This window comes from Abramis brama, assembly GCF_963993115.1.
Source record: "Abramis brama genome assembly, chromosome: 7".
Taxonomy (NCBI): domain Eukaryota; kingdom Metazoa; phylum Chordata; class Actinopteri; order Cypriniformes; family Leuciscidae; genus Abramis; species Abramis brama.
The window spans coordinates 16254478-16272575 of NC_139969.1; the positions used below are offsets into that span (position 1 = coordinate 16254478).

Here is an 18098-nt window from a genome sequence, read left to right on the forward strand (position 1 = left end):
TAGGTTTACATGCATTCAAGGTAAAAAAAACACCTTCATTTTCTCATAATATACATTGCATATCAGCATATATCTCAGAGTCTGAAAGTGGTTTGATCGAATAGTCAGTCGCTCTAAACCCCTCCTTTCTGCAAGCCTACTCTGCTCTGATTGGTCAGATGGCCCAGTCTGTTTTGATCGGTCAACCGATTATATTGTGTATTAGAAACGAAACGCCGATTACCATATCTGAATTTCAGCTCTAGAGGCTTCCTCAGTGCTCAATACAAAGTAATACAAACAGTGACCACAGCGTTGATTTTACAGTATCAATTCCAGAGCGAGTCCTCATCCTTTTGAAGGGCATGCAAAGTGGATTTGCAGCGCTCAAAACAGCATCTTCTTGACATGTCGACAACACAAACCAAACTCTTCCAGGCCTCAGCTACAACTAGAGTTTCTGAGGGTGGGTCAAATTAGATGTTGTTAGCGGGCACCCAATGAAGACCACAGGCTGGCATTATGCTAATTTGTAACATAGGTATGTAACAGGAAGTGAGACTGGAGCTGCTGACGACTTGTTTCAGCAATTCAGAATCGATTCTTTCTTTTAGGAGATGATAACTTTATTTGTTGTGCATTTTGATCTTTAAAACTTTGCAGACCTTTTACACTCACAAATTACACACTGCATGAAAGGTAATATTCGAAAAAGCATAATAGGGGCACTTTAACACTGTGACTGAATAAGTAAATTTGTGATTTAAATAAAGAACTGGGTCTCTTAAAAACCCTAGACCATAGAGCACCCTGCCTGGATACTTCTCCTTAAGATTTGCTCTTTTCTATTGGACTTTAAAGAACTGGACCTGTTTGGTTCATGAATTAATCATTCAGACCGGTTTTGTGACCTGGGTCAACCGATTCATCAAACTCTATGATTTTAAGTGTATAAAGACTCAAATTACAGCCCGTTTCTCACACAAATCTATCATTATGGGTGCCAAAACAAGTTAGACCATTTTATAATAATTTTGTTGTGCTTTTTTGGTCTTTTGGTCCACATTCATCTCACTTTTTACCATCCTGAACACTCTTTTAAACATGTCCTTCAAACATGAATGCATTTTCCTCACAATAAAACAAATTAAAGATGTTTGGAACAACATGAGCTTGGGTAAATAATTCAGAAGAATTCAAGAATTCACACTGGGAAAGCTATTCCTTTTATTTTCATCAGGTTGGATTAAAATTAAACTGAAGCAGAAAAAATAAATAATAATTCTGAGGCAATATCCTGCAATCTTATTTGTTTCAGCACATGTAGCCTGGTTTGATTCAGCAAGCAGAGGACTTATCAAAGGCTTGAGGGGAAGACCTATCCAGCAGCAGTGCTGTAATTAATCTAGTTCACAATCTAACCTCATTTGTATAGCTTAATATGACGTTCCATTTACTACTGCAGTGTTTCAGCTGTTTTTAGCTGCCCTGAAGGGGCTCCACAGCCAAGGTTTGCAGGTGTGAATCCACTCGAGTGCCCCTTTGAGACATTAAACAAGCACAACACTACCATCGTCCACAGTTCTGTTGTCCCTATGGGTCAATGCACAATAAAGCCTCTACTTCACTTATAGCACTGCAGTCACATCATAACCGACAGAAAGACCAGGATGAGCTTTTGTTTTCGTCCACCAATGAGTCAAAGCCATTGAAACTGATTCAAGAAGTTTGAATAATCCACTATAAAACAACCAGGGTTGTTAAAGACACTGTCTGTTTATAATATATTCATGATTTTTGATTAAGTATATTTAGCTTAGATTAAGTATATTTATAACTGTGTTTACAATATATCCATGATATTTGATTAAGTATATTTAGCTACAGCAGGACATTTTAACATTATAACTTGGATCTTAAAGTGCTATAACCTTTCTTTTTATTATGCACCAATTTACACTTCTAGATGAAAGCTGTCAGTGGTTTCCTCTTTTTCCTGTCAATATTGCTAATTCTCTATATACCAATTTAGTATGTATGTAATCCAAAGGCCTTATAAATTAAATTACTACCATTCAAAAATTTGGGGTTGACAAGAGTTTTTAATGTTTTTGAATAAAGTCTCTTCTTATGCTTACACAGGTTGCATTTATTTGATAAGAATACTGTAAAAACAGTAATATTGTGAAATATTATTACAATTTAAACTATACATAAAATAGAAGGCAGAATTTTCAGCAGCCATTACTCCAGTCTTCAGTTTCACGTGATTCTTTAGAAATGTGGTGGTCAAGAAATATTTCTTATTGTTATCAATGTTGAAAACAGTGGTGCTGCTTAATATATTTGAGGAAATCATTATACAATTTTTTCAGGATTCTGTTATGAATAAATTAAAATAACAGCATATATTTAAAATAGAAATATTTTGTAATGTTATAAATGTTTTTACTGTCACTTTTGATCAATTTAATACGCCCTTGCTGAATAAAAGTATTATTTATTAAAAAAAACTTTAATGGTAGTATATATTTAACTTTAGGTTTTACCTAAAAAATTGTATTAAAGGAGCAAAAATACGTGTATGAACTGTATTAGCTTTAGAAAAGCATGTATTATGAATACAATCTATATGAATACAATAAATGGCATAAACCTCTATTTTATCTGATCTAGTCCTCAACCTAAAAGGAGTTTGAAATCGCTGATTTAAACATTTAAGCTTAAACATTCTGAAGTAATCTTTACTTAGTTCAATCATAAACAACATTTTATCTGTTAGAAAATACCATAACAGAAAGCATGCTTGAATGAGCAAATCCAGACAGATCATAGAACATTTTTTTTTTTAATACTGCAGGCTGTGCACCTCATAATCTTAAACTTACCCATAACAGAGCTTTCTCCGCAGCAGCTGGAGCTACACTGTGCTCGAAGCACGGACACCTCCCTCTCCAGCATCTCTATGCGGTTAGCCAGCTCTTCCATGGTGGCAGCCGCAGGACAAGCACAGGCCTGCTTTGGGATATTGATGCGATGGGTGAAGGTCACGTGGCTGTCCGAGTCCACTGTCTCTTCTGTGTACTCTGTCGGCATCTTGTCACTCCCAGTTGTACCTTTGTTTATCTCTGGGCCCGGTACAGTGTCTAGGTCCACTGAACAGAGTGACTCTAGAGGTACATTGATGTTGTATACATGATTGAAGATCATGGGCTGGGTCTGGTTGCCGGGGGGACCCTCGCCTTCTGGAACCTGCCGCCTCACCCTTGTTGTCCTCACTAGTTTGCTGGTGGGGTTAGGAACAGCTTGAATCCCAAAGAACAGTAGAGCCAGGCTCACTACTGAACCTTGTATTGCCATGGTGCACCCCCACATCTCAACTCAGGCACTAGGGCGAGATCATCAACTCCACTAATAGACCACTGATTGGCACTGTGGACAAGAAGAGACCATTTTTTAGCTCTAGAGAAAAAGTAAGACAATAACAGGGCTCAACAATTGCAATATTTTCACTTGCCCTCCTAATACTTTCACTGGCCTCAACACAAATATGATACATTTTGTACTTGTTAAATTTAGCAAAACATATTGTCATCATTGGGTTGGACTTTGTCTCAATGTCTATGGTAGTTATAGCCTATGGTGGTTATAGTCATACTCTGATGTCATTTTCAATACAATTGATAATTATAGAAAATTATCGGATTGCTAGTTCATTGAGCCAATTATGGTGCGATGAAGGCATTCCTTACTATCTGGTCATCCTGCAGTAAAGGAAAGCTTGTAGAACAATGACAAAATTAGTGTTTTACACACCAGTGTTGTTATTGTTAACTAAACGTAAAAATACTTAAACTAAAATGAAAAATGGAAATATAAAAGCTAATTCAAAATATGAATAAATAATATAATAGTATATAATAATACTAAAATAACACTGGTACACACTATTTCTGAATATTTTTTGTAGGGCTGGGTATCGGCAAGGGCCTCACGATTAGATACATATCACGATACATGTGTCACGGTACGATATATTGCAATACGATAAATAAAAATACAAAAATACTGAAAATACAACTTGCTGTGTACCAGCTGAGGTGTTCTGGTATGTGTATCACATTATATTGATAACTCAGGTGAACAAATAAAAATTGAAATTGCGAATTGAAAATACGCCCAATGGAAAGTCAATGGGGACCAGCAACTGTCTGGTTAGCCACATTTTTCAAAATATCTTCTGTTGTGTTCAGCACAAGAAAGAAATTAATACAGGTTTGGAACAAATGTATTATACCTTATTATATTATAAAACCTTGTGAGTATATATTTGACAGTATTAGTGCAATAAGACTCGAAAGATAACTTAGTCCAGTATCTAGGCGCTGTTTGACAGGCTTTTAGTGCCTGTGCGCTTTGGGTGTATGTGCTCAGAAAAGCGCATGTTAGAACAGCGCATCAGCATGCGAATGAAATGTTTAACAGGCAAGGCTTTAAAGCACATGCAAATAATGAACTTTTGTGAATTGCAGTGTCCCGTGAGTGTATCTATGTCTTCGTTAACATGTGATGTGAATGTATGTCGCGTTGTACAGTATGTTGAGATGGAGGCGCCAGAACTGCAACTGATATAATGTACTCTAATACGATACTACAATATTTTTCAAAAGCAGATCATGAAGGCATTTTAATCGTCCACGATCAAAAATCGTGATATCGCACACCCCTAAACCAAAGTGCACCCACACGTCGGCTCTGCAAGCTGGAGGCGCTTTTATATTTTCCGCCATGCTCGCTCCCACTTACTTCTGAGACATTGGCCGTATGAATGTATATGAAGGGCAAATGTTAGCGTTGTAGACAGCGAGTCAGCAATCTACAGGAACTGAGGAGGTCGTTTGAAACAGAGGGATTGATGAAATGTTAACGTCATTTTAAATCCATTTAAAACGTGATTTTAAAAAGTATCGATACTAGAGGTTAGAATATCGAATATGGAATATTTTTGCACAGCCCTAATTCTTTGTACTGTTCGTTTTTAATATAAGGAACAGTCTCCTTTGCTCCTTTTGCTCCTGATTTGTTTATAATGTTCAGCCCATTCTAACTTATGCTTCCAGGACTATAACAAGTCATTCTTGTGATTTTAACAAATGTAGACAATGTCAGTTTGGTGACATATAAATCAGAATAATTTGCAAGAACAATGTTGAGAACTCCAAATGTTTATGGAAAGTGACAGCTCTTGTCAGCTCATCCAAAACCTCTCACCCTGGCCCCGTTCCATCAGGCCCTTTTTACTGTTGAGCCCTGGAATATAGTCAACACAGAGACACACCTGGGAAGCAGAATTTATATTGATTTGGTATTTTTTGCAAAAATTATTTAATTGTGGAGATTTAACCAAGAAGCTTTCCCTACGGCACGAGAACATATTGGAGAAATACGACTGAGAATTTTGTTGATACAGTTCATTGATTCAGTTTATAATTTTCTTTAAATCTTCCTTAATCCCTTATCAGCAACAGAAGTCAGGACAAGAGCAAATTGTAATCACAGAGTCAGACTGACACCTGGTCTTTGGGGCTATGGTCAGACTGATAATCTTCTCTGACATTTTCTATTTTTCATGCACTGGCAGACATCCTCTTCTCTACCGAAGAAACTCTTTTTATCACTGTCCAATCACTTGGATAAAAGTAGGAGGCATTTATCCAGTGCTACATAATTTCTTAAGGAAGAAGAATTCATTTGTAGAGAACAAAACATCCATCCATCCAAATCAATCCCAATCACTCACTTCGCTTTAAAGAGGACCTATTATGCTTTTTTACATTTTCAACTTTCTTTAGTGTGTAATGTTGCTGTTAGAACATGAAAAAGGCCTGCAAAATTATAAAGCATACAGTAAGTCCACTACAAAGGGAGTTAGTCTCTATATCAGTAAACGGTCACTGTGATTTTGCCAAGTAAGACATGTTCCTGGATCAACATATTTTGTTGATCCTGGATTAACATTCCTGCCCCAAAATTTAGTCCTAACCCTATACCTACCCCTAAACCTAACCCTACCCAAACTTTTCCGTAAAATCTGAGGGAAATGACAGGTGAATAACACTGATGTTGAAGCACCTCACCCTGGTTTTAATCCTAAACTTGACATAAACTGTAAACTTGTTCCTCAAATCTGATTGGTTGATTGGAAAGTTGTTCCAGGATCAACAAAGATGTTGATCCAGGAACATGTGGTACTTGGTGAAATCACTTTCACCATCAGTAAACACTGTTTCTGAACTGCCTGAAACGCCTCGATTATAGTCTTGAGTTTTCTTCTGGGTATGTACACATCAAAATATTCCTCTTTTAATTAATTCATGTCCAAGGCATACACAAAATGTGTGTTGGTTGACCAATCAACACACTGGATCAATCAAACACATTACGCTTTTTGAAAGGAGAAGCCTTATAGAGACAGGAACTAAACAAAGCGTCAATACTGACAGACTGGGAAGGGAGGTGCTGCAACAATGAAAAATATGTGAAAAATGTTTTTGAACATTCAAGCATGAAAATCTAGTAGACTCAAAAACAAAAAAGGGCATAATATGGCCTCTTTAAACTAACAATCCAAATGTATTTTCATATTAATTACTTATTGAAAATGTGTCATAAAAGAATGACTACGTTCCTGTAGTGCAGAATCATATATTCCTGTCAGATTTGTCAGAGTGTGGGGGTGTGTTAAAGCGGGTTGCTCTCATTTTATTTGTGGCACTGGACCCTGGAGCAGGTGGCTTGTTAATTCCACCTCCATCCTGCCTCTTACATGACTGAGTGGCAAACTTCACTTCTCATTCGCACAGAAGTGGTCTGACATTACACAACCAATTTCAAACCTTCTAAATTTGCATAGTAGTAACACAGTCTGCTTCACAAATTTCAGCCAAAACAATGTTGTTTTAAAAATCACAAAGCATTTAACTGTCAAAAAAAGTCCTTTTCTCTAAACTGTTGAGATTTGAAAAATGTCTTTCCTATGGTCTCTAGTATTTTCTCTAATGGAGAAGATTAGAAAGACTAGAGAATCATACAGAAACAACAGACTACTGAAGAGACTGTCACACTCTCTCTCTCTCATGAATTGCTGTTTTTTTACCCATGCTGCCTTCAAAGGAAAAGTCAGAATGGGTCATCCAGACAAATCTGTGTTTGTCTTGTTATAATGGGTTGATGGGAAACTTTTCTTTGACTGGAGATCTTGGCAATGCCAAGCAGCCCATTGCCTTTGAAGAGAATGGAGTGCCATCAGACTGAATGACGAAAAGACTCAATTAGTAGAGCTCTCAATTAAATATGACAGAGAAGACCACAGGGCCCTTTGACTGTGCCTTTTTCCCCAATATCCTAATTTACTTTTGAACAGCACATGTTTCTTGCTGGGATTTTTCTTTCAGTCACTTAATGGTTGTCCACATGGTAGAACTACAATCAGAACTGACAGTGTGAGTGTCTGAGTGTGTGAAAGAAGTGAAAGGAGCTGTTTTCAACACTGATAAAAAAGAAAATGTTTCTTGAGCACCAAATGAGCATACTGATTTCTGAAGGATCATGTGACATACTGAAGACTGGAGTACTGGCTGCTGAAAATTCAGCTTTGCCATCATAGGAATAAATTACATTTTATAATATATGAAAATAGAAAACAGTTTTGCAATTTTACTATTTTGACTATTTTTTAAAAAATCCTATAGACCACATACTTTTGAGTGGTAGATTTGTGAAAGGAGTCATTAGTAACAAATACGAATTGTGTCAGTTTCTTGAGATGAGGATCTATTTTAACAGATATTAATATGCTATGATTTGGGCTGCAAATGTGCAAAACATTTACACATTTTGTGTGTAAATGTGACACAATTACATTAATGTTTAAACAGCTGCAACCCTTTCATTTCATTTGCTGATATAACTTAAAAAGAAAACTGAAAGTATATAAATACTGTATATCATTATTTCTAAAATAACTCTGCAATTGATCGACAGCCCTAGTGTATACCTTTTCCCTGGAAACCAATAATGTAATATTACACAGCCAAGCAAATAAATTAAAGATTTTTTTTTAAAAAAAATACTGGTCTGCAAATGTTCTGCTTCAAATCAATGTAAGTGATGCTGCAGATCTGTAATGGAAGAATACATGCGGTGGAAATGGATGTTTTATAACTAAGAAAAGAACAATAGCATCATTATGGCCTGAATTTTATGTAGGAAGAGCTGATGTAACATCCTGTTTTATAATCCATGTTCCTTTTTATTTAAACAGCATTCTGTGGCTGTTGTTGCTGCTGATAAACTTTGACCTCCTTTAGAAAAATGTAAAGTTACCAAGAGTTGTATGATACAAGTATAAGTATAATGGCAGGTATAATGGTATTATTCTAGTATAAGAAAAGAAGGGAAATTGACAAAGTCTAAGAAAGATATGAATGCGAAGCAATCTCTTCTCATTGCTGAAAACAGTTTCACCTTTTTTCAGTGAGATGACACATTTTCAAAATAAGACAAGATGCACCGCAATTGAGATAATGACAACATAATTTCAGTATTTCAAATCTTTCTTCTTCTTCATCGAGAGTTACCTCTGACTCAAGATGTTCAAGAAATAGAAAGTAAAGAGATTAATGAGATGATTGAGATTTTTCTTTCCAGTTCACTCCAAAACAATAGTAAATAGTAACATAAAACTATTTTACTCAAAAATATAAAATCTAATTTAAGTTGGTAGCGTTTTGGAATGTAGTAGCTGGTGTAAGATGGTTTACCAGCTAATAAGGAAGCAACAAACTACTGGCACCAGGTGATCTAACAAGCTTCAAGTGGTCAGGCTGGGTTTTCAAACATACTGGCTGGCCAACCAACCAATGACCAGCTTGGACCAGTTTAAAAAAACAAAACAAAAACAAATACCAGCTTAAGCTTGATTTTCCAGTAGTGTGCATGCTTGAATCTACGAAATCTTGTGATGAGCTCATTTTCACCTGCAAGACACATCATCCATTCTTCAGAGAACACAAACATACCACTGATTGAAATGTCAGGGCTGAAAGCATGAATGACTGTATTTCACGATCTCAGAATTATGGCTCTTCCACATGTTCAGGTGATATGACTCATCTTCAAGCCTGTGATGTAGCGTATTTGACTTTTCAAGCAGTATCCTGGTGAATGCCCGCATGTCTTCAAAGATTGCTGGTAATTCTCCTGTGTCCTGCTGGACAATTCTCCTATGGTTTAGTAAATGTTTGTTGTGTTCTTAAGCCATGATTTGTTTAGAGAGAAAAGCAGGGGACTTTAAAAAAAACAGAGCATGCACAGCAGTGTTGTGATAAAGACATGTAGCCCACATGATGTTAGGGCATCAGGAGGTCAACAAAAGCATTAACCTCTCACCAAGATAACAGATGGGAATGTTTGTTGGCTTCGCACTGCATTTGGAAAAGCCTTGTTGATAATGGAAAGATAGCAAGGAAAATAAATGTGTACCATCGCTTTAAGAGCTACAGTGCCGACGTGATGTAAACGGTCTCTAACAGGTCTTAAAGAGAGAAAACGGCATTATAGATGAAACTGGATAAGATAACTTTGAACAGCGACAAAGTCTCACAGTTTAAGTCAAGAGTGAACACTGCTTGCTGATTTTCTGAGCAAAATAACAGGTACAAGGCTTCAATGAGACCCCTTTGCCTTTTTTCTTTCCTTGTTTTTCTGCTTTTCAAAACTTCCAAGTATGTTTTCCAGTTCACATTAAAATGAGAACACGTTTTCACAAGTGTCTCTGCATCAGATAACTAGTCTGTGTTTTATGATTCATTTCAAGTTTATTCAGTGGCGGATTCTGGCAGAAACAGTTCTCAGATCAACATTCACTTTCCTATCACTCATCAAGTTTCTTTCATTCCCACTCACCGCTTAAATTAACTGTAAAAGTGGGTAACTTTTTTCCAAATAGTCCTCTGCTCCCTCTCACTTCGGCTGCTGTCTATCGGCACATGCTGAAGTCAGCACATGAAAAAAGTCTCTTTATTTGGTAGGAGCCAGTATAGGTCAAGTTAGTTAAATACAATGTGCCATCCACTGATACATTTTATATAGCTGCAATTTTATTTGGTTTATTAAAATTATCATTCTTATAAGATTTGAACCTTTTTAACACATTACCATAAGTCACTCTGCTATTCCAGTGAGCTAATCAATGTCACAGATATTTTTTTTATATAGATTATAGCTGAATTTAATTATATTATTCAAAGGTACACTATTTACAGTAACTGTTGGCCTCAAGTGGTTAATAAACAAAACTGCATGCATTTTGTGGAAGAACGGCATTTTGGTTGTGCTTCGGCTGTGTGTGACTGTGCAGATGAATATGGTTATCCTACTGCTCGTAAAAAAATTCACTGCTAGGCTTAAGAGATAACATAAACTTCAGATGGAAAAGATCTCAAACTGACTAGCTGAAGAAGTTACTGCAGCTATACACATATATAGTCATGGTTCTTCCTTGAAAATAAATTCCAGCACAGCACGACAACAACCCATAATGAAATGACCCTTCACAATAGATAATGTTTTACAATAAACTCTGTTAGAGAGCTACATATGGCAATTTATCTGGTCAATACAATACCTTAATCACCTGTTGAGTAATAAAAATGGCATCTCTGCATCGCTATTTCAAATCCCTCAGGTCTCACCATTTCTGAAAAGCCAAGCTAATGTTGATTCTTGTTTTATTACAAGCTCTGTTCTACGTTTCTTTTGAAGGTTTGAAACTGAGCTGCTCCATGTCAACCTCTCTCGCTCATTGTGACAACTAACCTATGCCACTCCCACATCATACACACGTCAAAGTAACCGGAGCAACTTTTCTCCATTTTCGGAAACAACGAGACAAGCACGGGCGCATGTATGCAATTTTACAGATAAACCATCCCGCTAGGTCTAAAATATAAACACCTATAACATGCTTACCATAGTAAATCAGAGTAAGACAAAAACACGTTTTTGAAGAAGGATTAATGATGCATTGACTCATTTGAATTGTGTTCATTTAAAAAAAAAAGAATGGTGCAACACAAAAATATTTAGTATTGCGTAAGTTGTAACTTAGTGCCCATTTATGTCAAAACTAGGCTATGTTGTAAATTACACACAGCTGGTGCAACCGGCCCGAGGTCTTAAGTCTCTATCTTCCCTCGTTTAACAGGATGTTTCCAGCTGGCCGTGGTGAATCTGGCAGCAGGTTAGTGGAGTTCTTCCTTTATTTCAAGTTCGTCTAATCTACTAACACTATATGTCACGTCTGAGAGAACATGAGGAGCAGTTCCCCTAAGAGACAGCTATGCCTCATCCATCTCTTTATCCCTCTCTGGAGAGTCCTCTTGCTCTCGCTCTGTCTTCCTCAGTCTCTCTTGCTTCAACATGTTTTCCTCATATTGATTCCTGTGGTATCTTCTGCTTACACTGGCTAGATTGACAAAAAGAGATGTCTGTTTTGCCTGTGTAAGGAGCCGTAATACGACTTTGTAGGGTGAGTGTTACCCACAGTCAGACATAGTCAAAGGTGGATGGTTGGGGGTGCTGCAACCCCTATTTGTGCAGGTTAATGTGAAAGCACCTCGATGTGCATGCAAGTTGGCCTTGGCCCGGCTCACAAATGCTCCTGCAAGAGAGCTCAGCCCCGCAACATTACCATTCTTTTCTCATTATTCCAACAGTGCCTGCCAAATTGCCTTGTCTTTCAGGATCATTGGACAGTGTTCATTTCCAACACCTGCGACCCAGCGGGTTTTACTTCTCAGTCTCCTTCACACTCGCACTTCCAGAGTTCCCAAGGCAACGTGGATTTAAGCATGTTGGGACATACAAAAACATGCTTTAGAAAAACACATTGTGAAGGCCACACTCCTTTTCACCAAAGGGGCTGTTAGACACAGACATTGCTACTATTTTTTTTTCTCTGTCTCTAAGAAATAAACATTTGAAATTACTAAACACTCTGATGCATAGTTTTTTTTTTGTCTATTGCAAAAAATAATAGTAAATATACTAGAAGTTCTTTTTTAAGCAAAGTTGAATTTATATGTCATAAATAATAATAAATAAGAGTACAGTCATATAGAATTATGGATAAGGTCAAACCTGCCTTGTTTGCATGCATGTGGTCATTTGCATTCAACACACTCTAAATGGTTAAAAAGGCTTTCGAAGATCTGGGCTGGGTTTCCCGATAACGTTGTCTCTTAGCGCGCTACGAAGACTCTTAAGGTATAACTTAACTAAAGGTTTACCATTTCTAGGCGTGTTCCCCGAACTATACCTTAGGAAGCTGCTTAAGATATACATTCTTACGTGCGACGTTACCGGGTGCTGTCCGTGGCGATGGTGCTGAATTGGTTGATATCTATGGCTCGAGAATCAATTAATCTCTCGTGCAGGGGCTGCTTCACTGCATTATGCGAGAAAGCGGTGTTCTTTATAAAAGAAGCACTTCAGAAATAGTTGAATTTGCATTTATTAGGACTCATGGGATATTATAAAAAATAATCCAAACTATAATGGCCTATAATAGCCTAGCCTACATATTTTTAAAATGTATCATATATTGCTGCCATAATAACCATTTCAAATTTTTACGTGATTTCTTCTCTTTCCCATTTTTGTTCACTGAGGTGGAGCTGTGATGAAATATTGTTCTTGTAAATACTTTCCAGCATTTCAGTAATAAAAGTGTACATCTTACGTACGGTGCTCGGCAGTGATCAAAAAGGATTTAAACAGTGGATTTTGAATCTCTTTTTGTAAACTCAGAGATGTGGATTCAGACAGCAATTAAATTACCACATGACCTGTTTGTCAAAAAATAGTAGGTACTAATTTGGCCAGGGATTTTAACGGGGGTTGGGTTAGAAAAAACACTGATATTATGGATTCGGACGGCACTAAAATCACCGACTCACCCCTGTAAATGTTTAAAATACCGTACGAGCCCATGAGAAACAATTAGCATCCGAATAGGCCTAGGACTTAACTGACAGTAGCCTAAGCTTTCACTTGCCTTTAAAAGCGCTCTTTAATTAAATTAATAATATTATATAATAATATAATTAAAAATCTAACAACAATCAGTGTAATGACAATTTTATTCTTTGCATGAAAACACTTGAATTACCCTAACACTGAACACTGTCTGGATGTATTAAAACTTCAGAATTATATTCGTATAGACCTGCAACAGTGATAAGGTAAAGCTAAGAGTGGTCCAGACCAACCTTCCGAACGTATGACTTACAGAAGATATACTTAACTAAGAACGTTTCGGGAAACACGTATTAACGATAAGGTACAGCTTAAGGTGTAACTTAAGAACGACGTAGCGTTAAGAAGGTTTCGGGAAACCATTGTCCTATACCAAATCATTGTTGAAGAAACTGTTGTGATTTATTGAATAGTCTTTTGTTAATGGCAGTTGTGCTTTTTGTTTATTTTTTAGCTGTCCTGTCTGTTTGTAACTGTCAATTTCTTGCATGAGTGAATTGTGAATAGAGAAATGTGTTTGACTTAATTTTATGCTTGAGTGTTCATTTTCGTTTCAGAATAAATTGGGAAACTGTTGAGTTTAGACCTGGCTTGGGTTAGAGTGATCCATAATAGAAAATGAAAATATTCAAAAGGTGTGTACTGTCATGCTGGTACTATTCTGAATTTAAAAGGAAAGACTAAGGAGTATTTTCAGCCACTCTTATGAGAAACCGGGAGGTAAAAATGCATGTCATCAAACCAAAACCTCCAAGTAAAGGGAGAAAGAGAGATGTTCAAAGACTTCATTTACATTCAAGAAGCTCCCTGCACAAAAGTGTCAATCCAGTTCCTCAATCCACTCAGGCCTCAGAATTTTTTTTCATAAACTGCTCCCCTATTTTGCTCTAGTTCAAGAAAACTGCCATTCAGAGTCAGAATTATAATTTTTTTTATTCCAAATGGAAGAACTGACTCGCTTTCAATTCATGAGTTAGAACTGGATTGGAAGAGAAATTTCAAAACATAAATAATGAACATAAAATAATTAATTTTGAGTAATTATGCCTATATATTCCTTGATATGTAATTTTTTCTAAACTAATTAAACTAATACATTACATATTGTCAAAACAACCATCAAAACAGGTGTAATTTCACCATACAGCACTACAAACTGTCTATAACATTCTTTTCAGATGACTTCATATAAATAAACATGGACATTAAAATTTCACCCTATATTTTGAGTACATTTGAAGAAAATTAAACGTTTCTCTTCCATAATCTACAAAATTAAAAATAAATATAATAAAATACATAGATTATTCAAATTTCAGAATGATGACATATTTATATGTAATTCATTGTGAAAAATTATTATCTAAAAATACACTTCTAAAATACATTCATAAAATTTACATTAACAATAGTTCTTAAATTAAAATGTTATTTACACGTCTGTACCGTATATGCTACCTCAATTAAAATTCAAGAACTGAATTGGAACTTTAAAGACATTCTTCATTTAATTCTGAATGGCACACCATCCTGCTGTTGGCATTGAAAATGCTGCACATTTGTTTTTGGTTAATTTTCATGCCAAAAGTTGGGTTAGAGTCAAACTCATCATTATGATTTTCGGCAGTCCTGGCACAATAGCTCAACACATTATGACTGCAAAACATCTGACATGACAGACTATTTTTGTCTGGCCTTCAACTATTGCATTACTGAAATACTGATTACAATGAAGTCCTGATATGTGTAGTTTTGTGCTGAGTGAGTTTGGCAAGATATGAATGAACAAAACTTTAATAACTTTTCTGATATCAGAAGCTTCTTCTACCTCTCGGGCAGAGTCTTTATGGTGATATCATTGCTTGTGCTCTCCCTATAACATAATGTTTCTCTCTCATATGTCAGTGAATCAAATAATGTACCAGGGGCTGTGTTAGACAGAAAGCATAATTCCCACTACCCTTTAAGTGCAACCCTCTCTGAAAGAGCTATTCTCTGCCATCCTGTTCTGAAGGATATTTCCACCTTTCTATCTTTTTCTCTCACAACCCTCTATTTTTTTTACTCCCTCAAACTGACAGTTATTGTTGGGCTGTTCCAACATAGACTATCATAGAGTATCAGAAATTGAGTAAAGTTACCTAGCGGTCAAAATAAACTTGATGATGTGTTACCTTTTGAACACTGACAGTACACCCTATCACATATCCATACTAAGGATATATGTCATGTAGCACTGCTTTGTCATATTTACATTATTTGAAGTGTGTACTTGTTCAGGGGTGATTTTTTCCTTCTTTTTTGTGCTTAATATCAGATTTCAACTAATATGGCATTGAGTACTTACAGCCCTGCTACTGTACATAAGATCTGATAGAACGATCTATATATAATTCCAGTGGAGGAAAGTAAAATCATTGTGACGGTTATGATCGGTTTTGATTTAAGGCTGGGCCACACTAAAAGATTTTTTTAAAATCTTACAAGATTTTAAAAATGTGAGAGACCACAAACATGACGATTAGAAATTATAGATTTAACCATTTTGTTCCTCTAGTGTGTGGAGTGCCGCGATGTGACCAGGAAAGCACACCACACCCTAACAGATTAAATTCACGAACAACCAGTCCCGCCTGTGAACACAGGAAATCTCACAAAATCTCTTGCATCAAACATGACTTTAAAGTAAACAAATATGGTGGACAACCGGCAAGAAGAAATGACGCTTATAGTGTATGGACTGCTTTTTACAGAAAATTTGCGGGGGGAAAAAAGTAAAATGTTTAGATTAAGTCGTGGAGACTGTGTGAACATAGACGTTACATGTTACAGCGCGAGCTGGAGGTGAGTCTTCTGTCAGATCGCTTTCTGATTGGGTATTGTTTCATTTCACGTGATAATCTCCAGAGCGTGCGCGTGTTGGTTCTCGGAATTGTCCTCCCTGTCCTAAACCTATCCATTTGAGTTAAACGTACAAAATTTAACCTCAGAAAATACAGCAGTATTTGTAAAGCTTGCTTTTTGAAAATTACTTTGTAGAAAGCAATAGGCCTTCCAATGGAAGAGCTCTTTGGCCGTAGTTCGCCCACAAAGACTTAGCTTAATCACTGCTCTTCCTATACAACGTGTATAAATAGGAAACATTGACTGTAAATGTCCAAATCATTTATGTTATACATTATAACATTTTCAACTTCAAGCCTGCCTGCCGAGAAGAAAACTTATTCGGTTACGCGCAATGGAAGAACTGCCCATCAAGCACCGTAGTGAATGAGGAAGAAACCATGCAAACTTCATTGGTTCTGCATGCACGTAAAAAAAACAGTTCGCAAACTTCATTGGTTGTGCAAGTAAAAAGTCAAGGGCAGCAGATTTGAAAGTCTACTACTGTATACATTAGTAGGCTAGGCTTCTGTAAACTTCACCAGCAACGGTAGTCCTGACTCACACGGTGCAGCTAGGCGAGCTCAAATCCAATATAAAGTTGCTCTGATCAGTAGGCTATTCGTTTACAGTGAAAGTGCCAAAGGAGAACAGAAATTTCCAGGAGAAATAATATCACAAAGCTTTCAGATGCATGAAAAAGTGGATTTTTGCATATAAAGAGCACACCAAATGAAAGCATGAACTCGTGCAATAAATACGCAGTGCTGGAAGATCGGGTTGGTTGTACATATAGACACACTGGTATAGATCCTATTAATAAATTGAGTATGTGGCCTTCAGAGAAGCACATTTGGGATATACATGAACTTCCAAAAATCCAATGGCTCAGTGATGGTCCAAAGATTCAAACACCTTTAGCTTTCAGCACTGCCAAACAAAGTTAAGTGTTTGATCTTACTATATAAACACTCTTAGTATGTGTAGCTGTGGTTGTGTCAGCTGCCAGAAGAGATAAGAGTGTAGATATAACATGGAAGAAAAGGAAAAAAGACCTGGATGGTGCACCTGATGCTGACAGATATCGAAAGGCTGATGGATTAGAAGGTAAAATCAGACATGCATTTTGGATTATATGACTCCCACACATTCATTATCGGGTAGCTTGGGCTCCGATTGATCAGGGATCTCTCACTGCTGTCTTTCTCAGGTCACTAGATTTCGATCCTTCCCTGAACTCAAAACACACCTGTCTGAATAACATTACAAAGCTCTTGAGCCTTCGCTGTCAGTTCTCTCTTTCGCAGGCATCAATATTAAAACTGATAGATTATATCATGTTTGTATAATCCATGAGAAGACACTGTAAACACTTCAGAATTTCTCCCCCAGGACCTGATTAATTACATACGGGTGAAGTTAAGGATGCATTAAAAATGCCTTATCCCACATGACAAGTACATGTAGTTAATAGGGGTGTGACGAGACACTTACCTCACGAGACGAGACGAGACACAAGATTGGGTTCACGAGAACGATTTTTTTTTGCACAAAATTTAATAGAAATCCTCAATGACAAAATTCATGAATGGAAAAATAGTCTGCAGGTGCATTTTGAATTTTTTTAACTAGGGATGCACGATATTTATCGGACAAATAAATTATCGGGCGATATGGGTAAAAATGGCGTCATTTTTATTGCTCCGATAAATAAATTAAGGAGCACTAGAATTAAAAAAATAATTTTTATTTTCTAATTTTTTTTATTTTCTACAATTTTTTTCGAGGTTGACAAATGTCAATGCATTTTATTTATGATGTGTTTGAAAAACATGTGACTTAAAGTCTATATACCATCCTCATCCTCATACACTAAAGGTTGAATAGATGCATTTCTTTGTTATGCATGAAATACTTGAATATAAATTAGTTGTTAATAAGTTGTTAGCCTAAGTGCAGAGATTAGGGATTAGGGAACGAGATCTCGTCACACCCCTAGTAGTTAATTAATATTACTCATTACTTATTTGAGTAAGTACAATGTAACTACGTCACATTAAAATAAAGTCTAACTAAATTGTTTACTTACAGTTTGCGTACAGTTGGCTTCTTCGTCTTTCAACAGTTTCTTTTCTCCA

At 36.5% G+C, this 18098-nt stretch overlaps 1 protein-coding gene across 2 annotated transcripts in view; it reads right to left on the reverse strand.

Moving 5' to 3' along the window:
* tnr (tenascin R (restrictin, janusin)) overlaps positions 1 to 18098 on the reverse strand; it is a 152916-nt gene that overhangs the window by 53636 nt on the left and 81182 nt on the right. For both annotated transcript variants that reach the window (XM_084120770.1, XM_084120769.1), the window contains exon 4: positions 2868 to 3411. In XM_084120770.1, the coding sequence (XP_083976896.1) occupies positions 2868 to 3354 (487 nt within the window). In that variant the 5' untranslated portion in view covers positions 3355 to 3411. The remainder of the gene's footprint in view (positions 1 to 2867; positions 3412 to 18098) is intronic.